The sequence below is a fragment of the Protomyctophum parallelum genome, assembly GCF_964188405.1.
Source record: "Protomyctophum parallelum genome assembly, chromosome: 5".
NCBI classification, from domain to species: Eukaryota; Metazoa; Chordata; class Actinopteri; order Myctophiformes; family Myctophidae; genus Protomyctophum; species Protomyctophum parallelum.
The window spans coordinates 44,948,132-44,973,466 of NC_139702.1; the positions used below are offsets into that span (position 1 = coordinate 44,948,132).

General features: G+C 41.6%; 2 protein-coding genes across 3 annotated transcripts; both read left to right on the forward strand.

The window, feature by feature from the left end:
- The first annotated feature begins 306 nt into the window (after positions 1-306).
- On the forward strand, positions 307-4,500 carry scpp5 (secretory calcium-binding phosphoprotein 5). The gene is made up of 11 exons (XM_083765363.1): positions 307-372; positions 866-940; positions 1,054-1,107; positions 1,672-1,737; positions 2,427-2,480; positions 2,636-2,704; positions 3,066-3,095; positions 3,206-3,244; positions 3,339-3,497; positions 3,628-3,711; positions 3,957-4,500. The coding sequence occupies exons 2-11, from the start codon at positions 881-883 to the stop codon at positions 3,975-3,977; spliced, it is 636 nt and encodes a 211-aa protein (XP_083621489.1). The 5' UTR covers positions 307-372; positions 866-880; the 3' UTR covers positions 3,978-4,500.
- A 12,890-nt stretch (positions 4,501-17,390) lies between these two features.
- On the forward strand, positions 17,391-24,481 carry enam (enamelin). Of its 2 annotated transcripts, XM_083765361.1 has the most exons (8): positions 17,391-17,481; positions 18,996-19,057; positions 20,001-20,024; positions 20,174-20,245; positions 20,766-20,801; positions 21,185-21,208; positions 21,743-21,811; positions 23,775-24,481. In XM_083765361.1, exons 2-8 carry the CDS (start codon positions 19,001-19,003, stop codon positions 24,186-24,188), a joined length of 696 nt encoding a protein of 231 aa, XP_083621487.1. In that variant the 5' UTR covers positions 17,391-17,481; positions 18,996-19,000; the 3' UTR covers positions 24,189-24,481. The 2 variants fall into 2 exon arrangements, with proteins under 2 accessions (XP_083621487.1, XP_083621488.1); XM_083765362.1 differs by lacking the exon at positions 20,766-20,801 and having other exon boundaries at positions 17,392-17,481.
- The last annotated feature ends 854 nt before the right edge of the window (positions 24,482-25,335 follow it).

Here is a 25,335-nt window from a genome sequence, read left to right on the forward strand (position 1 = left end):
AAAGTGCCCCAACTAGTAGTGGTGCAGCGGCATGCAGTACAATAAATATATCCACGGTATAAATACCGTTATGCCTCAAATTCCAGAATAAGGAGTAAATGATGCTTCAAGGCGTTCACCCTATACTAGACAGTATAATCAACACCAAAGGCTGCTATTAACACAAAATGTGGATCTGACCACCGGTCATTTACTAAAGCACAAGACTAGACAGCCACACAACTAGTCATTGGGTATTAGCAACGTCACGACCATATATGTTCTGATTGGCTCTGAGAGGAATGGACAACCTTTAAAAAGCCTGAATACCTCAGTGGACAACATGAAGGACTGACTTCATCCCCTTCATCCTCACTACCCTTATTGCAGAAGGTGAGATATTCATTTATTTTATTTTATTGCATTAAATATATATTCATTAGTGCTGCGGGACTTCAACTGATTGATTTCGATTAAATTCATTAATTACAGAAACGATTAAAATAAATTAACGCAGTTTAATCAAGCTTAGTTTTTGCACCATGGAACCTTTCTCACTGGATGAGTTTCAGGCCATACCGATCATACCGGTGCACGCAACAGGAGCATGCAGACGCCGACCAGACCAATTTGCTTGGCCCAGTGGATGATGGGAAATGTTTATATATAAAAAAAGAAAACTCACTCACTGATTCACTCGTATATCAATATCCGTTATAATTGAAAAAAGAGAGCTTCCCACGTCAAATTCTTGATATGCGATTAAAATGTGATTCATTTTAATTAGGCTAATTCATCACAATGCCTCAAATTAATTAGATTACTATTTCTAATCGAGTCCCAGCCCTAAAATATTCATGTGACTGACTGTGAATTCTGTCTGCAGCTCTTCCAGAATTCGATGAAAATGAAACTTGCCATCTTGTGCCTTTGTCTGGCCAGCACAGCCTCCGCTGCACCAGTAAGTTGTCTGTTGTTGACACATTGATGTCAAGGGAGGATGTATAACCTAACCACATTTGAATTAACCACATTATTGTCTTTGGGCAAATATTTCTCCCTCCACCATTATAGTTCCTACATTACCTATCTCATTATGGGGGCTCCAGGCAAGGACCACCCACACAGGTATAATGCACATGTATACCGTTTAGCATTTTTATTCTTCCTATTTACTCCAAATATAGGCATGCTTCATTAAATCTTTCTGCATTTATTCATGTATGTGTATGTTGCAAAATGACCCACAGTACATGAATCAATGCAGAAACGTTGCTCTGATGAATGTATTTGTGATGCTTGTATATCTCTGCTGTCCAACTCCAAAATGTTAATTTCTTCAGTAACTTCTTTTTTTTTCTTCAGGAAATTAAGAAAAGCTTATATTTTGAAAACAAAGCAATACACTGCCTCATCAAAGTTGGTGTCGTGACTTTATATATTGTCAGTTACTTCCATGATAGGGGGAGAGGTGGTGGAGTTAGATGCTTTAGCAGACATTTTGGGGGTCCAATGGAGTTAAGAGGTTTTGTCCGAAGCCTTTTTTTTTAAATACTTTAATTTAATCTAATACCTCAAAAATGGAGTTACTAGGTTTTACGTCTGTGTGTCGGGTTTCCTCCCGACAGCAACAATTCTTCTTGCTGTAAGTCTCTAATCAGTCTATGATGAATGCCTTTTATTTCCTCTCAGGGTAATAACGGTGGCTACGCATTGCCTCAAATGCAACCGGGAATGGCTCCCATCAGCATGGAAATAGTACGTTTCTCACCCGTTTCTCTCTCTCATAACCAGTTACCTATTATATAATTCAAGGACTGGACAAGTGATCATCTCAGACTATGTTTACACTTTCAGAGAGTTATTATAAGTTAACCCCGTCCCCTTAAACCCAGCGTCTCCCTATTCTGGGGCATGTTATAAAATAGGTCAACATCTGGTGAAAATATAGCTGATCTACAAGCTCAGCAACATGTCACGTGCATGTGAGCGTGCAGATGCAGATCGACTATTTTCACTATTGATGTAATATTGATCTATAGAGGGTATGCTTGTGACATCATCATCATACCCGGAATTTATGAGGGAACGCCTACTGAGTGGCAAAAAAACACAATTTCTGACCTTGACAGCCCCATACATCCAAACCGAAAAGTCCTCTCTGATAGCATTAAATGACGTTAAACGACATTTAACTAAGTTTGCCTCTCACTTTGCCACTCGATTTGTCATTCACTTTAAGCATGCGCATACCCTCTATTGGCGCAGTAGATGGTGTTTAAGTGGTCTGTGCACTTTAGTTGATTATTGATGTGATTCCTATTGTTCTTGAAGAGGCAGTATAGGCTCACAGGCTACATAAACATATTGAATTGATCTGTAGCAGTGTACGATGCTGTCACACACCTGTCACAATCTCAACCATTATTTGCTTCTTTTTTTTAAAGGTGTTCCCGCACAGATTTGGCGGTGGTGCTGGCGGCCCCTCAATGCCTGGACAGGTTAACAAAAAAGACACAAATCTCCCTGAACACATGACATACAGCATGACTTTGACAAATGAGAATTTAAAAAGCTTCCCCTAATTACCCCCTCCTCCCATTCACCCATTCATTTATTTTCAACATCATTGTGTCATGTCTTTCTTTCTGTACAGTCCTTCCCCTCTCAGGCATTCATAAAGTACTCCATACCCCAGGCACCGGGAAGAAAGAGTGTGGAAATTGTAAGTGTCGGTGGTTTTTCCCGACTCAGCTGAGATTACAGGGCGTTATTGTAGACTGAAAAGCAACCATTTATTTTCAATTACAGTAACGTCTCAAGGATACACGTGATATGAATTTAAGAGCCTGTTGAATCATGACTTGACTGCAGAGCACATGGACTTCACTAAATTATACATTTGGCTAAATGTCTGTGATTGACTAAAATAATGTACATACTATAATGTCTTATAGTTTTTGCATAGATCATTATCATTTGCAATTAGAAATTCCTTTGTGGCAAATTGTATCTGAGGAAACATGTTTTATACTCGGTTTTCCTGCCTTACATTTATGCACTTTAATCCCTTCTTCTTTCCTTAGTACTACCCCTATGACTTCAACAAGCACCAGGTAAACCTTTTCACCTGATCTGATCTTTCACCAGATCTACAAATATCCATTCACGTCTGCAGTGTTCTTAGATAGTAAATGTTCAAGCTATATTTGCTTTTTTGTTTCAGATCATGCCAAACATGCCGCCAATGCCACAGTTTCCAAATGTAAGACAGATTCGCATGTGACTCATTTCATTTGAACCTTATAGAAGAAGTGTGCGCCATTCACAGCTTTTACTGTGATTGTGTTTTTTCACAGATCTTCCCATTTGAGTACCCTCCCCAAACCGTACCCCAGCAGTACCCTCCCCAAACCGTACCCCAGCAGTACCCTCCCCAAACCGTACCCCAGCAATACCCTCACGATACTGTACCCCAGCAATACCCTCACGATACTGTACCCCAGCAAACCCTTAATGTGAGTAAAAAACAAAAACATTTATTACATTGTAGGCCAGAGGTGAGATTAGATTATTGCACTATAGTGCGTGCTTTCATATCTTCAAAGTGCTCTCTTCTGAACCCACTTTTCTTCTTTGTTGTTTCAGCGGGTTGCTACGTTCGACGCTCCGCCACAGTCCCGGGTTCCTTCACAACCTGTTCCACAAGACCAGCCTGTGCAGGCAAGCCAGGTGAGTCCCATTCATTTAAATGTACGCGTTCTGTCTATACATGGTCATATAGAGTCTATGGGTGACACACAGTGTGATAGCTGTCTATATTATAGACAGCTATCACACTGTGTGTCACCCAAACATCCCAGTTACAGTAAATCAGTAAATATGTATGATAGTATGCAACTTATCCCTTTTTTTTTCGTAATGCATTTTTGTTAAATAAATGGCATGTTTCTTGTCTTGTTTATTTGTCTCTGCAGGCCCCTGCAGCCAACCAATAAAAATATGGACACACAGACCGGATGCAAGACTATTTCACCAAGGTTGACATTTTCGACAATGAAATAGATGAAAATGTTTTTGATGAGATTGAGATGCTCTTATATTTATGTTTGCCTGTATGTACTGTATGCAGGCCTCTGTTAAATCTATGCTATAGCAAAGGCTCGGGCAAGTACTGTGCGTCTGTATAGATGAAAATGCCACATGAGATTAATCTGCAGCTCGCAATCATTATACAAGATCACATAGCATGAAGCCCTTTTCTCTGGAAGAAGCCCAAAGAATTGCCTGCTTCCTCCATTAGTCTTGATAGATGAAAGTGACCCCGCTGTGGACCTTTTAGACAACTTCGTCAACATTTAGATAAATGCAGCAACTGTATAATGCACTATATTATAATAATTATTATAATCAGTAAAGAAACAACTTCGGCATACTTTATGATGCCCATTTTTGTGAATGCCTCTCTCTTAAATGTATACTTTCCCTTTAGAGAATTAAAATCTACTTTTCCAAGCAACATTTGCATGCCTTTCTTTTCATATTGCCTGTCACTGGTACATATTAATGAACCATGCCGAAGTCCTTCGATTGAATGTGCTCACATTTGACACTTGCTCAAGGAAAGAGCTTCCTCTCTGTGAGAGATATGTGACATGGTAACAGATACCGTAGGGTACCTCAGATAGACTGCTGCTTTAACCCAATTAGGACTGAGACCAGATTTTAACAAAATGTCTTCTAAATCCTGACAGTTTTCTGAAAAACCTTATGTTTCTAGATATCAGTGGTTCTCAAACTATTTCATGTCAATTATATGTAACTGCATTGCCGCTTGACCCCATATGTTGTTCCAGGGACTCCGCCTGAAGCAAAGATATGAGTTAAAAACTTTCACTGTGAAAGCATACTGTATATATTCAAAGATTTGCACCACATTTTCACAATTCTCATTAAAAAAATAGCAGATCTACAAGCCCGTAGCGTGGCACTCTGTGCTGCACTACGAGCTTGTAGATCTGCTATTTTTCAACAGCTAAAGTTTAAAATAATGGTTAAAAGTGTTTTAAACGCTATATAATAATGTGACACAGATGCGTTTCCCGTCCTAAACGGCTTAATCGTTCTTCTCCTCATATCCTCCGCGCTGCCCTGGGGTGGTTCGGGGCCAGTAACAACAGATCTTTCCATCTGCAACAATCTCACACTTGTCTCTCAAAAGATAGACCGATAGACAGGCGCCATCTTTATATATATATTTAAAAAAAAACTATTTATGACCACACGTCTCCCCCTTCACAGGCGCGATGGAGCTCTCGCCTGGAGCTTTGTATCACATGCATGTCTCACTTCTATTACCTACAGCTAGTAGCAGTTGTCAGCACAGGTTTGAAAATTGAAAAGGCCTAATTTCCCTTGTCATGTGCTTTGATGCTGGTCACAGTCCTTGCTGCGGAATCACCCAGAATGCTCTAGAGCCGTATGCGTGTGCGTGTGTGTGTGTGTCATGTGTGTGTGTGTGTGTGTGTGTGTGTGTGTGTGTGTGTGTGTGTGTGTGTGTGTGTGTGTGTGTGTGTGTGCGTGCGTGCGTGCGTGCGTGCGTGCGTGCGTGCGTGCGCGTGTGAGGATAGAAGATATGCGATTGTCATTATAGGAGATATTTTTTGCTCTGGAGAACAACATACATTTTGTTTTTGCTGATGTTCAACATCAGAGACCAATAAGGGCATCCTGGAGGACATCAAAAGAAAGTTGTACGTTTTCCATTGAGTCTGCAGTACAATAAATTACTGTGTCATCTGCATATAGAGATGACAGCTACAATTATTTAAAGATGAGGTGATATTATTTATATAAATACTGAAAAGGATTGGGCCCAGTATTGATCCTTGTGGGACACCTTTTGAAATGGTTAAAAACTCAGACTGGGTATTTCCCGTTTTCACACATTGACGTCTTTCAGACAGGTGGCTTTGAAACCAACTACAGACATTTGTGTCAAAACTAGAGATGTCCCGATACTGTATCGGGAAAAGTATCGGATCGGCCCTTTTTTGTCATCGGTGAATATGCCAGTCTAACCACCGATCCGACACAGGGGTAACGGGTTGACACTATGGCAGGTAAATAAAATGTTGGGAAATGTGGAGTTTGCTTTGGAGTTGCCCAGACTGCAAGTGCACATTTTTGTGAGGAATCTGCTATAAACACAACACGAGATATATAGCTAGATAGCTATAGACACAACATGAGATCACGACACTGGTATCGGTATTCAGTATCGGTATCGGCTAACACAGAAATTGAGGTATTGGGATCGGATCGGAAGCAAAAAAAGTGTATCGGGACATCCCTAGCCAAAACCAATGCTGTGTAATCTCTGTAACAAAACGGAATGATGGACAATATCAAAAGCTTTTGATAAGTCTACAAATAAAGCAGCACAGTGCAAGTCATTTACAACTAAGGTGGTGGCTGAGATAGTACTGTGTTTCTCTCTAAAGCCGGCTTGAAATAAATGGAAGTGGTGACACAAAGAAGTATTAAAACAGACATAATTGGAAGTGAAACAGTAAAGTTTAAACTGATAGATGGATAATCTCTCCTGGCTCTGCATGTGTTCAATCAGTATCTTTGACAATGTTGATTCTCAATTAAAACCTGCATCTTGCTTTCCGGCATGCTGTAAAAAGACAATTATTGAAGCCACTTTTCTCTCTGTCTTAGACTTAGACTTATGGGGACATTATTTACAGGATTGAAGCTCCTTCCATTTTAAAGCACCTCGACACGGTTTACCATTCATCCTGCCCTAAGATGGGTCACTGGTGACACTTACCCATCATACACTCTATGAGAACACAGGCTTATCCTCTATCTGAGAGGCAAGGCCATCTCAGGAATGGTCGCCTCTACATTTGAGTGAGAGAGAGAGTGAGAGAGCCTCGATGTCATCACATGGCAGGGGCGGTTGTGGCTCAGGAGGTGGAGCAGGTCATCCAATGATCCGTGGGTCTGCGGTTCGAATCCCGGCTCTTCCTCCTGTCCACATGTCAAAGTGTCCTTGGGCAAGACACTGAACCCCATGTTGCCTCCAATGAGTCAGTTGGTGCCATACTGTAGCTTGTACAGTATGGTTGGTGCCATACTGTAGCTTGTCACTATTGGCGATGGCATCGACTGTTGGCCGCTTCACCTCCCAATGTATGAATGAATGGACCATTGTAAAGCTCTTCGAGCACTTGAAAAAGCACTATAAAAATGAATTCCATTATTATTAATACATATACACCTTATGGCCTGGGTCCGCCGTGACCACCTCTCAAAGCAATATTGATTTAATTTGATAATGTGTCCATCCCAAGTAACCGCGGGTCAGATATTATATTATTTCAAGACGACAGGGACAAAAACTGGTTTCTCTCTGTGAATAAGAATGAAGGGTGCGTGTGTGCGTGCGTGCGTGCGTGTGTGCAGTAAGTGGTTGGTGAAGCATCAAGAGGTCCCCGACCACGTGCCTCAAAGCGATATGGATTTCATTTGATAAATAATGTGTCCATCCCAAGCAACCGCAGGTCAGAAACTACATTATTTCAAGACGACAGGGACAAAAAAAAATCTCTCTGTGAATGAGGTGTGTGTGCGTGTGTGTGCGTGTGTGTGTGTGTGTGTGTGTGTGTGTGTGTGTGTGTGTGTGTGTGTGTGTGTGTGTGTGTGTGTGTGTGTGTGTGCGTGTGCGTGTGTGTGCAATATTGTAGTGTCATACAAAGTGTACGGTAAATAAGTATTACAATACAATATACGGTACCAGTTGAAGATCAATGCATTAGAGTACAATGCTTCTAAACCAGGGCCTATCATGATGTCTCACATACATTCTCATACTATGGGTGAACAAGAGCACAACAATTCCAGCAAATTCCATAGTAGAGCAACCTTGGAATCCTGGATGGTAGATAAGCCTACGTACTCTATATAAGCAGACACATTAGAAAAATCTTTTCCCTTCCAAAATGTAAAGTTTTCTCTATACTATAAGTCCTGATAAACTGCCTCGTCTCGGAAAGAAGATGAACAGCAATGGCATCCATCTTCATTTACCACGACAGAGCACAACATCTAGCGAGGTGCAGACAATGGCTGCCAACACAGAACCTATACATCAGCAATTCAAGATAAAGCCTGACTTACACTCTTATCATAATGACGGTGTTGCCGACAAGAGCACATCTATACAAAGGCTCACAAATGAAATTGTAGATCAGCTCTTGTTGCCAAGTGCTACAGTCACATTTAGCATAATCTCGTTTTTAATGCCTATACACACACGCACACGCACACGCACACGCACGCACGCACGCACGCACGCACGCACACACTCAGGTCACTGTCAGCAGATGGAGCATAATGAAATGGCCTGCGTGGCTCATGTTGTCATTATGTTGGATTATGGTCTTTGCCTAAATAAACAATGGATCCAGAATCCAAACTTCATGATTATAGGCCTATAGTGTTAAAAGTGCATGTATGCACATTTCATTCCACACATAAAACACATTTCCAGGACCTTATAGTTATTATACTATACTATATATACTATACCTTATAGTTAGGGACAGAGGGACACAGGGACAGAGGGACACAGGGACAGAGGGACAGAGGGACAGATGGACAGAGGGACAGAGGGACAGATGGACAGATGGACAGAGGGACAGAGGGACAGATGGACACAGGGACAGATGGACACAGGGACAGAGGGACACAGGGACACAGGGACACAGGGACAGAGGGACACAGGGACAGAGGGACACAGGAACACAGGGACAGAGGGACACAGGGACACAGGGACACAGGGACAGAGGGACACAGGGACAGAGGGACACAGGGACAGAGGGACACAGGGACACAGGGACAGAGGGACACAGGGACAGAGGGACACAGGGACACAGGGACAGAGGGACAGAGGGACACAGGGACACAGGGACACAGGGACAGAGGGACACAGGGACACAGGGACAGAGGGACACAGGGACAGAGGGACACAGGGACACAGGGACAGAGGGACACAGGGACACAGGGACAGAGGGACAGAGGGACACAGGGACAGAGGGACACAGGGACACAGGGACACAGGGACAGAGGGACACAGGGACAGAGGGACACAGGGACACAGGGACAGAGGGACACAGGGACAGAGGGACACAGGGACAGAGGGACACAGGGACACAGGGACAGAGGGACAGAGAAACACAGGGACAGAGGGACACAGGGACAGAGGGACACAGGGACAGAGGGACAAAGGGACACAGGGACAGAGGGACACAGGGACAGAGGGACACAGGGACAGAGGGACAGAGGGACACAGGGACAGAGGGACACAGGGACAGAGGGACAGAGGGACACAGGGACAGAGGGACACAGGGACAGAGGGACACAGGGACAGAGGGACACAGGGACACCTGACAGAGGGACAGAGGGACACAGGGACAGAGGGACACAGCTGCCTACAGAGAGACAGACATAACTTGCTTTTCGTGGTAAGATTCACTTTTGGCTATAGCCTATTCCACTCTCCCCATTCTAGTATTGTAGACAGAAGACGCACGGACAAAGTACTGTAAGGGAGGGAGATAGAGAAATAGAGAGAGATATATATAGAGAGAGAGAGCGAGAGAGAGAGAGAGAGAGAGAGAGAGAGAGAGAGAGAGAGAGAGAGACTGTACAGGCAAACATCTGCAAGCCGACTGATTTTGACAGCGATGCAAAACACAATGTGATTTGGACCTGACAATTTTGGGCACATCAAATACAGTAGGCCTACATCAGACATTAAACAGGACTAGCCTGTTGCATAACGTGTGGGGGCGTGTATTGCACTGACGTCTAGGATCAGTTAATTTACAAATGGTCAGTGTTACTCCTCCTATACAGTACACTGAGTACAGTATACCGTATATTCTCTTGACCTTCTAGCTTGCTCTTCCCATCCTCTGTCACGATCCGTGACGTGCTCCTTGTTTTTCTTTTTACTTTTATGTTGTGTTCCTTTGATTCTGTTGTAATGTTGCTTCCCTTTGTTTATTTCCAGTTAGTTTGCCTTACTCTTGTGTTGTACCTTTATTCTAATCTGTAGTTTTGTTCTGTGCCTTCCTGTCTGCCCACAAGGAAGCTTACATGAAGGAAAGGTCATGGTCACGTGACTGCAGGTGGTCAACGTGACATGACGCTCTCGGTGGCACCGGAAGTTCAATGAATTACCTGGCAGTGGATGGAGCCGGCTGGAGCAGCTCTTGAACAAACACTATTTATAAAACATATTGAGACCTTTGTCATATAATCGGTTCAGTCAAAGCGGAGACAGTATAGCCCAGGGGTACTCAACTGGCGGACCGCGGTCCGCGACCGGACCGCGGACCACCTCTTTGCGGACCACCCAAAAAAAAAAAAAAAAAAAAAAGCCTTTTTTTTTTTTTTTTTTTTTTTAAGTTAATAATATAAATAACATCAGATGGTACATTTCTCATGTGAAATTGCTGCAAAGCCCCCCAAAATGTCCCCCAAGGGCCCCCAAAATTCTGGCGCGCGCTATGCGCGTGCGCAGTGTGGCCTGCCAGGGCGTATAACTCCCGGCCTGATTTGGAGTTCGACTCCGGGCCTGCACTCTGCACCCCATTATTGGTTGGGTGGAAGGCGATCTGATTTGTATAAGCTTGGCTTGACCATACTAAACGGGCATAGAGCCCCGCTCTCCGATGGACGCCGCGCATGGGACCGGACCTCGGTCTTATTCAAAAAAATATTTGTGGACCTTCATCATTTCTAGTTGAGGACCCCTGGTATAGCCAATAACATCACAGGGAAAACAAGTTGCCATGTTGCCATTTTCATCTCTCAAAGTGAATTCAAATGAACGTTAACATCCCATGATTAAACAGCATTATTACCTGTTTTTTTACACTATCAATTGGTAACTAAAAAAAAATCACACCCGCGTGAAGTGAGGGGTGCTGTTACGGCCGTAGGCCTATAAGTATGTGTGTCTGTATTGGTGCGCACAGTGCGCCCTGTGGCTTACTCCCTCCCTGCAGATCCGTCAGCGCAGCCATTGGTGGGGAGCGTTCCCGACGCTCCACCGTTGGTCGCCAGCTCCGCATCTCGCTCCTCCAACCAGCTCATACACCGGAGTCCGACTCCTGACTGCATAAATGCGCTCCGAGGACTTCATTCCCGGCCACTGTCCAAGAGCTGACCTCCAGAGTGGAGTAGGCTGGTGCCCTCCGTGCAAAGAGAGCATGCACGGAGTAGTAACAACATCATGGCTAGAGTTGCTATAATGAATTATTTATCTATTTAGTAAACCCCGTTTGATGCTATAATCCTTTAGTAATTCTAGATATTCTTGATAGATTAAATTAGAGTAAGCAATAGTATAGGGTACTATTGTCACTTTATTTTTGTTTGTCAGGTTGTCTAAAACTCAAGAGGTTAGTTTTAGAATGCTTTTCCCTGAGTTGCAGTGTCATTTATGTTTGTTAGAACCACCTTAATTCATATTGAATTCCTGTAATTAATCTGTTTCACTATAATTTGTATGCCACAAAATAAATAATAAACAACTTTACCACCTTGCCTTAATAACAATAACTGTCCTATAGACTTGGTGAGTCGTTACAGGCTAATATATTAAAGACTAACTCATGTTGATTAGGTGGTGTAATGGTGATGTAAACAAACGGGGCAAACACAAACATAAACATAAACGCCAACAATAACGAGACAATATGACGTAAAATGACACGTTATGATTTACATTTTCCCTTCATTGTCAATACAAAACAAACATTGAACTAAAGACAAACATTAAACTTGTGTATAGGAGGCCCTCAAAAAGTCAGAAATTGGAGTGTACGGAAATTGGATTCATGCTATCTACAGTAGTTGGGGTGCAGTCTGGGTTGTTTGTGAGAATTCGTCTTGTTGTTCCTTGGTTTAATTTTCTCCTGATCTCTTCCTCCTCTTTCCGCTTCAGGTCATCTTGTTCCTGCTTCATCTTCTTCTCGGGTTCCTTCGTGACGCCCCGTGCATGTTTAATGTAAGAGTACCGAACCATCGCATTTTGCAATGACTTTTCGACGCCATTGCTCAGACGCTCTGATAACCCCAGGCTTTTCACTCAGTGTGAGAGCTAGTGGTCCCAGACAGCTTATTTCCCCTCCTGTTTGCTGCAGACTGGCTGCAGAAAATAAATAAATAAACTTGATTTTATTACCCTTTAGTAAACATTTTCATAAATACTTCTGTGAAGTTGCCCGAACGGCCAAGGCTCCAAGAACAGTCAGAAATTGTAGTTTAAGGGTTTTTATTCTCCCCAAACTCCTCCACCAACCAGCAAAAACTAAATACTGGCCAACAATAGACCATCAAAATAAATACTTAGGCAAACACAATTGAACAAAACCAAACAGGATGAGAACTCTCTTCAGGCTAAATCTTGGTCACACAAGGCCCAGTAGCTCTCCCTCAGGAATGTTACCCGTGTTAAAGCCCACAAGCAACTGTCTAGTCTGTCCCTGCAGCCTCCCTTAAATAGGAGTGGATCCTACCACAGGACAGAATCAATGAACAACATTTCGTATACATAAATATACTTCCATAAATAATCCATTGTATAAAAGTAACCTAAACATACTAAAGATGTGTTACAATTAAACAAATATAAATAAGCATGAAAGCTCAATGACAATTACTCAAAGCAAGAAACACCCCTCCTGCATAGCACTTGGCCCCTTCTTAATCAAGGGAAATGCCACCAGCAGTGCAGGAGACAATTAGCAAACAATCAGTGAAACTATATGGTTTTCAATACACACGTTTAAAACAATAGTCCTTTCATGTTATAAAAGCATGTTGACATGCATTTGTATATAGGGCACGGGTTTGTTTTCAATCGCCAGTTTGAACTCCTTTTTTTCCAATTCTCATGATATTCGTTTAGTAAATTGTGGTCCCATTAATGTTTCAAATCAATGATATACTTCTAAGGCAGGGGTAGGCAACAGGTGGCCCGCAGCCCAAAACTACACCTCCCGAAACCGAGTAATCTTTTTGTCATTTCCGTTCACAAAAATATATTTACATTTTTTTTTCCATTTCTGCTAAGCAGCAAGCTATATAGGCTACTGTATAATTATGCTTAGATGATTTATATTTCTATGAGGTGCTACGGCGAGTGCTACGGGCTAATGTCAGCGTTTTCTTTGCTGCTGATGGACTTGCACATCCTTATCATGAGAGGGGCTTCTTCCAAGGCCCCAGTGATTGGGCTCTGCAACGTTGAAGCACTGGGCCCTAGTGGTAAGAGGTGGGACTGCAGGCCGACCCGTGGAGTTATGACGAGGAAACCCTGTGCAGCTGGGGTTTAACATTGGGCGCGTGTTTGCACTTCCGCATTTTGGACACCAAATTTTGGCTCCAGTTCAGTCTCTATCCTTTTAATACTCTATGGCTTCTTCTCTTTGGGTCAGTCAATGCATTCCATTAATTTACTGTAGGCTACTGTAGAGGGAGTAAGAGATGAAGCTGTGAGATGCAGCACTCACCGTCACCAGTCCACACATTTGCATAAAGTAGTCTTGAACTCATATTTATGTAAATGAGCATGGGCTCACAAAAGAAAACTCATATCAAACCGCCAAGGCATGGCAGATCAATTCCGCATCATGATTCAACAACTCCACTGCCCCTTTTATCAACTAATAGAAACACATATTTTTCGGCTGAGGTTTGTGATGACAAGCTTGCCAGGATTTTCTTTTTTTTTTCCTGCCTGAAAACATGAGGATGAAATGAAGGACCACTCAACTTTTATGTTCTATTCACCTTCAGTGTATTTGGTATAGGTGGTAATGCATGAATGAATGAATGAATGAATAAATGAATGAATTATGTTTTGCATTTGCAGACCATGTTTCCATCAGAGTTTGGAAGCACACAATTTCAGTAAAGCAATGTATTTTGCCTTTTGCATTATATGCTAATTCAAAACAGGTGGAGCCAGGGCAGTTGAGTGATATCTAACGAGCACTTCCAAACTCCAGCACTTAGAAAAATAATCACCTGCAAGGACAGAAAGTAGCTCATAACATGTGGATTTTTATGAAACAAACACTTTGAGGATAGAAAAAGATAATAATTCAAGCTTTCCGTACAGCTGCAATGTTGGTGAGTTTGACGTTGTTTAATACAATCAGATAGGACTTTTCTGTTTGGATGAATGGGCTGCCAATGGAAGTGGCAGGTAACACCTTGCCATTACTTTATATGGTAAGATGGCCGCGGTCTGCATATGGAGAATAGTGAACGACGCATCAACCAGAGTCCGGCACATCTCTGTATAAGTCCCTACCAAAGGTGTAGTATAGTGAGGTGCCTGATAAAACACGTGCTTTTTGTAAATGTGTGCTTTCCATTATAGCTCTGGTCTGGAACTCTCCATTACCTGCCGCCGCATGACATGCAGCACAGCCTCTCGACTTCTGCAGAAATACAAACTTGGCTCACTCAAAAATACAAAGACGGTTTTGTGATGGAAAAAACCATACTTTCCCCAGTGGAAAGCCCTCCGAGCCCTCTGAACCATCTGAGCCCCCCATCACAAAGTATAAAATGCACTTTTTGGCCCAAAAAAGTTTTTTTGTTTCAACTAACTTTTAGTTACTCCACTCTACATTGCCAAGAGTCTACATTTTTCCTTCCGGTGAAACATTTTCCGGTGAAACATTCGGCCATATAATATCCACTTACCCAAATGGGCCCAAATGTGTTGACCTCATCACATGTGCAACGCAAGACTTATGACATATTGAAGCTGTGCCACAGTGCAATGTAAACACAACCTAACAAGACTACAACTCGAAATTATTATAGGGATATCAGATTTTTGTCCCGCTGCTTCCGGGTTCATCATTTCTGCTTGATAGATCCCAGATGCAGGCAGGAGGAGGGAAGTGGTGAACTTCTGCCGCAATCTGGCAGAGTCAGGTTACAGTAAATTATGAAAATATGTAATGTCCTATAAATAGTTTGCCCATATTTGCCTCCGAAGAGTGCATAAATATGTGCATAATAGTTTTAGATTTTATAATGAAGAAAATGCTGACATGTTCACTGGGCCCTCTCTGTGGAGTACCTATATAGGCCAGTCAATCTAAGCTAAAAAGTGGTGTGACCAAAAATAAATTGCAACAGTAATATATTTTATTATCCTTAGGGTCATCCAAATAACAATGTGTGATCGAAATATTTAGTGGAGTTTTCATGATTCTGAACCTATTGTCACGCCAAGCATTAGTTTTGAACAAAAAGCTTTGGGATACATTTCGCCATAGCCACTTTGTGATGACGGCTATGGCCGTTTTTTTGCCCAAAGAGTGTTTTTTGACCCTAACGACCATAAAAAACCTTGAACGATTTCTATTGCAATTTCTTTTGGGTCAAACCTCAGATTGAATGGCCTATACTATGGATCATCGCTGCTATGGGTACAGCAAACCTCTTCTCCTCTGCAGTTGAAGGTAATCATCATAACTGTCATGAAATGAAAATTATTTCCCTGATGGTATAGGTTGAGGTTGAGGTTCAGAACACCAAATGAGTGAGTGATTCAGAGCACAGCCCATATCTATTTTATGATGTTGCGATAATATTAAAGGTATTCTGTGAACCCCCCCGACCTGCTTTCATTCAGATTAACAGATCAAAGCAACAAATGAAGATTGGTGCACAAGATAATGGGACAATTAAAACGTTTTCAATGACTAATAACGCAGTTCCTGTACGTCTTATCTCTTCTGGGTTGTGTTAACTCAGCATACTTAGGGGCAAAACACACAAAACAAAGAATGCTCGTTATCTGATTTGGAACCGCACGTACTGTACCAACATAGCAAAACCACCAATACTAAAAAAAATTAACCACCAAGGGGCATTTTGTGATGTAAATCCAGCAAGCTCAAACAAACACACGTGTGAATAAACCCAGACAAGACACATGTAGCAGTGTGTCTCTCTCTCTGTGTGTGTGTGTGTGTGTGTGTGTGTGTGTGTGTGTGTGTGTGTGTGTGTGTATGTGTGTGTGTGTGTGTGTGTGTGTGTGTGTGTGTGTGTGTGTGTGTGTGTGTGTGTGTGTGTGTGTGTGTGTGTGTGTGTGTGTGTGTGTGTGTGTGTGTGTGTGTGTGTGTGTGTGTGTGTGTGTGTGTGTGTGTGTGTGTGTGTGTGTGTGTGTGTGTGTGTGTGTGTGTGTGTGTGTGTGTGTGTGTGCGTGCGTGTGTGCGTGTGTGTGTGTGGTGTCTCTTAAAAGCAGACAGTGGAAGAAAAGCATTGTCAATAAGTTATGCATAGGACGGAGCCATATGAGGACCTGGTTGTCATCATATACTTAATTAAAATGTGAAGCTGTGAGATAAATGCTCTAGCCCACATATATCAGTCCCATGTTCTGTCAGACCTACTGACTGTCGCTCTCTCTCTCTCTCTCTCTCTCTCTCTCTCTCTCTCTCTCTCTCTCTCTCTCTCTCTCAATTCAGTTCAATTTCAATTCAAAGGAGCTTTATTGGCATGAGAAAACGTATACTTTATATTGTGCCAAAGCAAAAGTGGAACAAAACAATCAAGATAAAACTATAACGTATTTACAAATAAACATTGAATGTAAATAGGAATTAAATGAAGGTTTAACAGAACTGTGTTACATTAACACTTTGGGCAATACAATCTTGTGAAACTATAGAAAGATTGTACATTTTCTGTCAGAGATGTTTATTATTTCACCTACTGTATGAAAGCCCTTTATGTTAGAAGGGTATAGCACAATAAGCTTAGCCTACACCTTTTTGGTCAATGTTTCTTTTGTAAAAAAAAACAAACAAAGCAGGCACTGTATTAATCTGTTTTTTAATGACCAAAATAAATAAACTGAACTGAACTGAACTAATCGAATTAAAGTTAGTTGCTCTGTTTATATGAACAGTATTTATATGTACAGAGGTCATTTGCTGTAATCTCTCTCTTCTCTCTCTCTCTCCCCCCCCCCTCCCCCCTCCCTGATGAGTGATGTCGTTATCTGGGCCTTCAAGTCTGACGTGTGATGTCAGGCCATATATCGCCTGCAGTTCCCACACAGTGTTTGGGTTTTTAGTGCAATTAAGGAGGTATGTTTGCTAAGCATATTTTGGACAGCGTGTAATTAAACACAAGTGAGACATGAAACCTACATGTCTTGCATCAGTTATTCTTTTTTAAATGGAAGGAGATTTCTTTCAAGCATCAAAGGTCTGCATGTGTGTGTTTGCTGGGGAAGAGGAGGGCACGTGATTGGCTGTCAGTGCGGTTGTTACAGGGCTATAAATGGCCTCCATCTCAGAAGAAGTAACAGCAGATGACTTTCATTCCCTCTGAAGGACACACACATCTTGTTGCTGCTCTTTATACAGGGGAGAAAAAAGGGTGAGATATGGAACTTCATTTGGGAACAGATTAGGGGGTCGGCGATATGGTGATAAATTATTGTATCGTGATCAAAAAATGTCTCCACGATATGCCTTTTCAGAGATATCGTATATATATCGTGATACAGTATACAGCGTATTCTATGATTTGCTGTGCTATACCTTAATTTATACAATTGTAGAATGTAGAATGGTTGTATTTTGGTCTAAATGGTCCGTTACTCTTTTAGTTTGTGTCGTGTTGTAGGTGGTTGTACAGTACTGTAAGAAAACTTGAACAATAACCTTAAAAAGCTTCATGATTTTTTTTTTTATGATAATATTGTGTATACTGCTTGAAAAGACATGCAGGGTGATATAAATGGATGATGTTCTGTTTGACACGTAGAACCTGTATAATTGTTTTATTTGCATTTCGTTGGATTCAGGTGTAGAGCAAATCATGTATTTTCCTCAATAGTCCTGGCATGCATGTTGAAAACCAGTGGTTCTCAATCTGTTTTGTCTCATTTAATTATGTGGACCAATTTTGCATGAAATGTGCTGATTACATTTCAGGTGTGTGCCTATAATGTGGGAGATAATTCACTCTTGGCCGCTGTTTAGCAAGACCACAAAACAAACTGTCCTGGACACATCCCAAAGAGAGCTCCTATTAACAATTATTTTGATGAGTTGAACAAGGTGGACCCTCTTGTAAACAAGTGTAATGCTTTATCGGGTCGTCCACTCACAGTTAAGAGTTTTTTGTATTGAGTTGTGCTTGAAATGTACTGTAATTCTGCAAACTGTACTTGTAAAAAGAAAAAAAGACACCCAGGGGCCAGTTTGATAATTGCAGGCTTATGTTGTATTTCAGTTTTCAACCAGCGGTCCGGGGACCACCAGTGGTCCTTGAGGGGGTTCCAGGTGGTCCCCAGATAAATGATGGAGAGTTTGTGACCAAATGGACCCTGATTAGATCTTTAACTTTTAACTTTTGAGAGTGTAAAATTAAACCAAATGTTGGTTGGTTTAATTGTACACTATCAAGAGTTAAATTGTTGTTAAACATCTGCATTACTTAATTTACAAGAAGTCTACACAATTAGAGAATGTAGAATAATTGTTATTTTGATCATCGTTTGCCTGTTATCTCTCCTATACCAACATAAATAATACAGCATGGAATTGTGGACAAAATCTTAGCCAACAAAAGTATTCTTCAGTTTTGGCTAAAGGCTAAATGTCATCAAATGATGGTCCATGGCTCAGTTTCAGTTTTTCATAAATAATGGGCCTTGATGGTTGAAAACAACTTGTAGGACCATCTTATCCAACGATAACACATTATGTTTTTTGTTTTCAAGGCTGAATATCATCAAAGGCTGAAAATATAATTGTCCTTAATTGATTTGAGATGTGTTGAAAACCACTGTTGCATTTAATCTCTCTTTGTCTCTCTCTCTCTCTCTTTGTCTCTCTCTCTCTTTGTCTCTCTCTCTCTCTCTCTCCTCATTCATCGTCCTGCAGGAATCATGATGACGCCTGTGGTGTTTTTGATGTGCCTGCTGAGCACTACTCTCGCTGCCCCTGTAAGTCTAACGTTAGTTTTATCTTTTAATTACCACAGCGTTGTCTCAAGACTGTTTTTAAAGATATTTTAAGATATAGCTAGCTATAGGACAAAAAGGAAGGGAGAGGTCGCACACAAAAAACCCTCTACTTTAACGATGACCACAGGTCATCTTTAAAGTAGTAAGACTGATTTTTAAAGGTTTTTTTTAAAACAGTAGACTGTTTTTTAAAGTTATTTTAAGATAGATAATTAGAAAAAGGAAGGGAGAGGTCGCACAGCTCGCAGCCACAATGCAAAGCCCTCTACTTTAAAAATGACCACAGCTGTGCGACCTCTCCCTGTTTTTCTCCTGTGGTCAGCTCCTCCCCACTATAGGGTATGCGCGTGACATAATTATCATCATAGCCGGAAGTTATGCGGGAACGCCTACTGAGTGCCAAAAACCCCGACTTCCTGGCCTTGACAGCCTATACGTCCAAACAGAAAAGTCCTCTCTGATTGCATTAAACAACGTTAAACTCACTTTGCCACTCACTTTATGCGTGCTCATATACACTCTCTATTGGTGTGCACTCCTACCTCTTTATTAAGATAGCTATAGCTATGCAACATTTTTAGAGAGGGGTGGGCAACTTTGATGATGGAGAGGCGGGCCACTATATTTCCAAACTCATTCCAGGGGGCCGCATTGCAGATCCACAAGCTCAAAACGCGTCACAGTGCGACACGTTTTTGAGCTTGTAGATCTGCTATTTTTGAATTAGAATCCTGAAAAGTTACATTTTTATTGCATTTAGTTATACATATGTTAACTGTATGAACTTAAATACAAATACGTTGGACATAAAACAAGACAATACATTTTGAATTATAGCTACTAAATCAATATTATTTAAGCTAAAATCAATAACATTGCAATGCCTCCCACTTACTTTCCCCACTTGTCTTTTTCCTTGCAGGCCCAGGAGAGTGGAAGCAATGAGGTAAGTGGAGTTCTGTTTACAACCCGGCCGGCGCTACCATGGCATGTTCTGTCATGTTTTTAGTCATGTCATCGAGGTGTGAAAGAGACGTCGATTAGCTTTAATTACATGTCTGGAGTTATTCTGTTGTCTGGTGTTTGTTTCTCCAGCAGGTCGCAGCACACGCTAATGAAGCCCTGAGGTGGATGGAGCTGTATCGACTCTATCAGCAGCAGCAGCAGGTCAATAACAGTACAGTACAGTACAGTACAGTACAGTACAGTACAGTACAGTACAGTACAGTACAGTACAGTACAGTACAGTACAGTACAGTACAGTACAGTACAGTACAGTACAGTACAGTACAGTACAAAACACATCGGCTGATTTGAGTTGTTTTTAGATTAATCGGCATCGGTTCGATTAATCAATCAGACCGATTAATTAACCGGTCAGATTAATCGGTCTGTCTTTACAGATAAACAAGCCAAGTAACAGCTTGAACAGATCTACAAGCTCACAATATTAAATATTGTTTAATCTATTAAAGTTTAATCTGACTTGCCTATATAAGCCTGCAGTGCAGACACCCTGTTACATGTATTTTTCAGAATGGACACAATTATTATAATTTTCAATACAGAATGAGATCATATCGAACATCGGTTATCGGCCAAAAGATAAGAGTATAAACAATGCAATGATACGATTGTAGATGATAACACATATTGTGGTATCATGCTTTGGTTGTAATTCATACAGGGAGTAGCTGGTAACCCATTCGTCCCTGCAGCTGGTGTGAGTATCAGCCATGCATGCTGAATCCATTCCAAGAACAAAAACACTCTTTGGAATTTGGACCCATACTCAACATTTCTAACATAAAACGTTGGTGTACTCAACATGCCTGTTCACATTCTGGCAAGTTGACTACTGAAGGACTGCATGCATCACTGCAGAGATTTTTTCTCTCGCTTTTTTTCATGTCATATGAAATCAGGCAATCATAGCTTCAAATTGACATATTGTGGTGATAAGCTGGAGGCTGCAGGATGGCAGGCTCTTAAGTCAAATCTGGTTTAATATCCAAAAGGAATTAAATCTAGTAGAGCATAATAACACTGTTAATAACACTACTTCTGTGAAATTATTCATTCTCTGGCTATGTTGTTTGTCCACAGGGTGCACCAGCCGCTCCACCAATGGTAAATATTACAATATTATAATTCTTCTTTTTGAATGAAGATTTTTGCAAATCTTTGAATATACTCTTTCAGAGCGAACGTTTTTAACTCAAATCTTTGCTTCTGGGGAGTCAATCCCTGAAACAAAATAATTTCAGATGGGGGTAAAATATATTACATATATTGTTTGGGGTCCTTGACATGAATTTTTTTTTAAAACGACTGACATAGAAACCATATAACATCCACCATAACATTCTGGACGGGAACCCGTTTTGGTGTTTTAACTAAGCATTATTTAGCTATTGAAAAATAGCAGATCTACAAGCTCGCTACGAGCTTGTAGGTCTGCTATTTTTTTTTTATCGTGAAAATGTGGCACAAATCTTTGAATATATATTCTTTCATATCAGAAGACTTTTTATTTATTTCGACGTCAGGCCTAAATGGGTTAAACGGGTAAACAAGGCGTTTCCACAAAATCCTATCCGTTCTCTCTTGCATATACTGTAACAGGTACACCTCCCCCTCCCCCTCCTCCTCCTCCTCCCACAGGTACACCTCCCCCCTCCTCCTCCTCCTCCTCCCATGCCTGCTGGAGATGGATCTGATGAAGAGGCAGCGGTGAGTCACTTTTCATTATTTGACTTAGAATCCATTCATACTGGAGCTATACTAACGTTATGTCAGGCACGTGCACGCTGCACACTATAGACATCAAAGGGGGCTTGAGCTATAGGGCGTTCACTTCTACTCATTTTTACTAGTTGACTATAGTTGACTAGTTTACTAGGCGACTAGTCGACTAGTTGTTTAACTACCTATGTAAAAAAAGGGGGGGGGAAAGAAAGAAATTGAAAATAAATATTACATAAAACTGTGTACATTGGTGACTATAACTATAATCTATCTACCTGATCTTGAGGCCTACAAAAAAAACTAAACAAAAAAGATCAATCAAGGTCCACTAGTGGATTTACTAGTCGAATAGTTGAATATTCAACTAGTTGCTTAAAGTCCTATAGCTTAAGCTCCTATAGCTGCCCTTTTACCCGTCTGTAAAACAACTGCCCTCTCCAGACCATGAATGCAGCATTTAAAGTATGGTGAAAGAAATGCAAATGCCCTCCCCTCTCCTTTCCATACATGCCGTACCCGATAATTGCTTTTTTCTTAACTCTCCTGATCTTGAAGATTGGATTGACACAGTCGTTTATTATGAACAACCAAATAGAGTAGAGCTGTGGTTCCCAAACATTTCAGCCTGTGACCCAAAAAAGAGATTAGATACTTTCCCGGGGACCCAAACTAGTGAAAACAGTGGATCTCCAACCTCACAACACGACGCTCCGCGGCGCGTTGTGAGCTTGTAGATCTGCTATTTTCACTACTTCTTATTTTCTAATTTATGGAATTTCTTAGATTATTCTTTTATTTTTCATGAAATTATACTGAAAACAATCATTGAATTTTTTGAAATAATAATATTTAAAAACTAAATTTAGAGGAAACAAAAGATGAAGGGAGTGACCCATAAAAAGGTGTCCGTGACCCACGAATGGGCCCCGACCCATTCGTGGGTCACGGACACCTTTTTGGATTTCCAGACATCACGCGTGGCAGTATAACATCCTCGTTAATGTTTTTACCGGCTGCTGTGAACAAGTGTGAAGCACAGCTGGTCTATTTTCTATCGGGTAATTGGCTTCGACCTGTAGTCCTCTAGGCTACCTCTAAGCCAATGGCTTGGACAGCAAGCAACCCATCGTCTGAACGGCCCAACGGGTCCATTGTTATTGGACAGCAAGCAACCCATCGTCTGAACGGCCCAACGGGTCCATTATTATTGGACAGCAAGCAACCCATCGTCTGAACGGCCCAACGGGTCCATTATTATTGGACGTCAGTGTCACCTCGCACTAATGAAACACCAAGGGATTAGAATTAGGATTAGGATTAGTGTTGTTTTTGGCGGCATTTTTTGATTTTAGTTTTAGTCATAGTCTCTTGAATATAGCTTTCATTTAGTTTTAGTCAAATTTTAGTCACATGAAATGTTTTAGTGTTTAGTTTTAGTCGACTAAATATCATAAGATTTTAGTCGACTGAAATCTACGGTTGATTTAGGCGACTGGAATGTATTTTGGCGGGCCTTGATGCCGTCGTAATGACAGATTTTACACTTGCTGAAAATAGCTGATCTACAAGCTCACAACGCGTCGCAGCGTGACGCGTTGTGAGCTTGTAGATCTGCTATTTACAGCAAGCAACCAAGTGTAAAATGACTTATACAGGATCTCTTGTCCACTAGTCCCTTCCTAACATTTAACAAACAAAAAATCGTCAGTATATTTAGTCTTAGTTTTAGTCATCATAGCTTAGTTTTCATGTAGTTTCCGTTTAGTTTTCATCAGTGGAAAAAGGTAGTCGACAAACATTTTTCGTCATAGTTTTATTCGACGTAAACAAAAACAAAATTAGAATGTAATTAAACTAACCCAGGTAAAGTAATTCTGCAGCTGGTGATAATATGACTTAGGCCTATGTCATCATTTCTTGTTTTTTTTGTGTGCAACAACAACAACAGCCTGGATTCTACGGTAACGCCGCGGCCCCGCTTAACTCTGACGAGGCCGGCGAGGATGCCGCGGGGGCCGAGGCGGAGGCGGAGGCGGAGGCCGAGGCCGAACCCGCTGTAGCCGAAGAAGTGGAGGCAGCAGCCGACCCCGCGGCCGACCCCGCTGTAGCCGAAGCCGCGGCCGACCCCGCGGCCGACCCTGCAGCCGACCCCGCACTGGCTGCCGTTGAGCCTGCTGCTGTAGCTGAGGTCGCTGCAGTCGATGTGGCCCCCGCGGTCGATGTGGCCCCCGCTGCAGCCGATGTGGCCCCAGAGGTCCCCGTCGATGTGGCTGCCCCTGCTGACATCGCGGCTGCTCCCGTGGCCGTTGTCGAGGTGGACGCCATCGTCGTGGATTTGGCCGCAGACCCGGCCGCTCCCTAGCTTTTTGTTGACACCGTGTGGTTATTTTTCAAAAGTACCGGTTCCGATTAACCGTTCCTCCCTCCAGGCCAAACGTTCTATAGAAACAGATGGAAACAGTGGTATAGTGTTCAGGAAAAAGCACAAATTATGGAAAGGACTTATGGTTTCCCTCTGAGCATTTTTCCAGGCTATTAGACGTCTAAAATATACGTCGAAAAATGGGTTATAACTGGTCTGAAAAATAATTAGTGGTCTAGGCTTGAAACAACCACGTCGTTTCAACAGATGTAGACGGTCTATATATAGACGTTTTAAAAACAGCTACTCAACGTCTAGGCTAAGCTTAGACAGCTAAAGAAAACGTTCTTTTTTAGACCATTTATAACCCATTTTAGATGGACGTCTAATACGTAGGCGACAGTTGCTCAGTGGTTGTGTTGAACAGGGACTGGAATGTTTCAATTGCTGTAATATAATGAACTATAGTTTCTGTGATATGCTCTTTGAGGGAATACACCATTAACAATATCTCTGTGCAATCACAATGTCTGTTTGTTTGTTTGTTTTCTCTGTATACGCTTTTCTATCTTTAATTAAATAAATATATAATAAAAAATAAAGCGTGACATAAAGCTTCCTTTCTTTGACTGATCATAAATCTGCATGTATGTAAACTAATAAAAATGAAAAATGTCCAATATCTAGAATTTATGCTTCAGCAAAACAAATGGCCAGTGGTTCCCAGGGGTCCTTGAGGGAGTTCCAGGGGATCCCTTACAGCTAAATTATAGTTTTGAACCAAATGGACCCTTATGGGTCTGTAACTTTTAGAGTGTACACATGGAACCAAATTTGTACACTCTCATGTACATTTAAATTAACATTGATTTTATACAATATAAATTGGTGTCCTAGAGATAGATATGCCATGAAATGGGGGTCCGTAGACTAATGCATGTCAAACTGGGGGTCCTTGAAATTAAGTGGGTTGAGAATCTCTGCTAGAACCGTAAAAATCTTCTCTTATGGAGGTCCTCGGCATATATTTTCAAATGGGGGGTCCGCAGGCTAATTAGTGTCAATTTGGGGGTCCTTGACATGAAAACGTTTGGGAACCTCTGTCCTAGGCTACAGTAGGCTACCAAGTCGGCAATACCACCCATGA

Excerpts from the sequence above, each read along its gene's own strand:
- scpp5 (XM_083765363.1), top strand. The coding sequence starts at position 881 with ATGAAAATGAAACTTGCCATCTTGTGCCTTTGTCTGGCCAGCACAGCC. Across the intron at positions 3,498-3,627 it reads TACCCCAGCAAACCCTTAAT|CGGGTTGCTACGTTCGACGC; the intron begins GTGAGTAAAAAA and ends TTGTTGTTTCAG. Across the intron at positions 3,712-3,956 it reads AGCCTGTGCAGGCAAGCCAG|GCCCCTGCAGCCAACCAATA; the intron begins GTGAGTCCCATT and ends TTGTCTCTGCAG.
- enam (XM_083765361.1), top strand. The coding sequence starts at position 19,001 with ATGATGACGCCTGTGGTGTTTTTGATGTGCCTGCTGAGCACTACTCTC. Across the intron at positions 20,025-20,173 it reads AGGAGAGTGGAAGCAATGAG|CAGGTCGCAGCACACGCTAA; the intron begins GTAAGTGGAGTT and ends TTGTTTCTCCAG. Across the intron at positions 20,802-21,184 it reads CATTCGTCCCTGCAGCTGGT|GGTGCACCAGCCGCTCCACC; the intron begins GTGAGTATCAGC and ends GTTTGTCCACAG.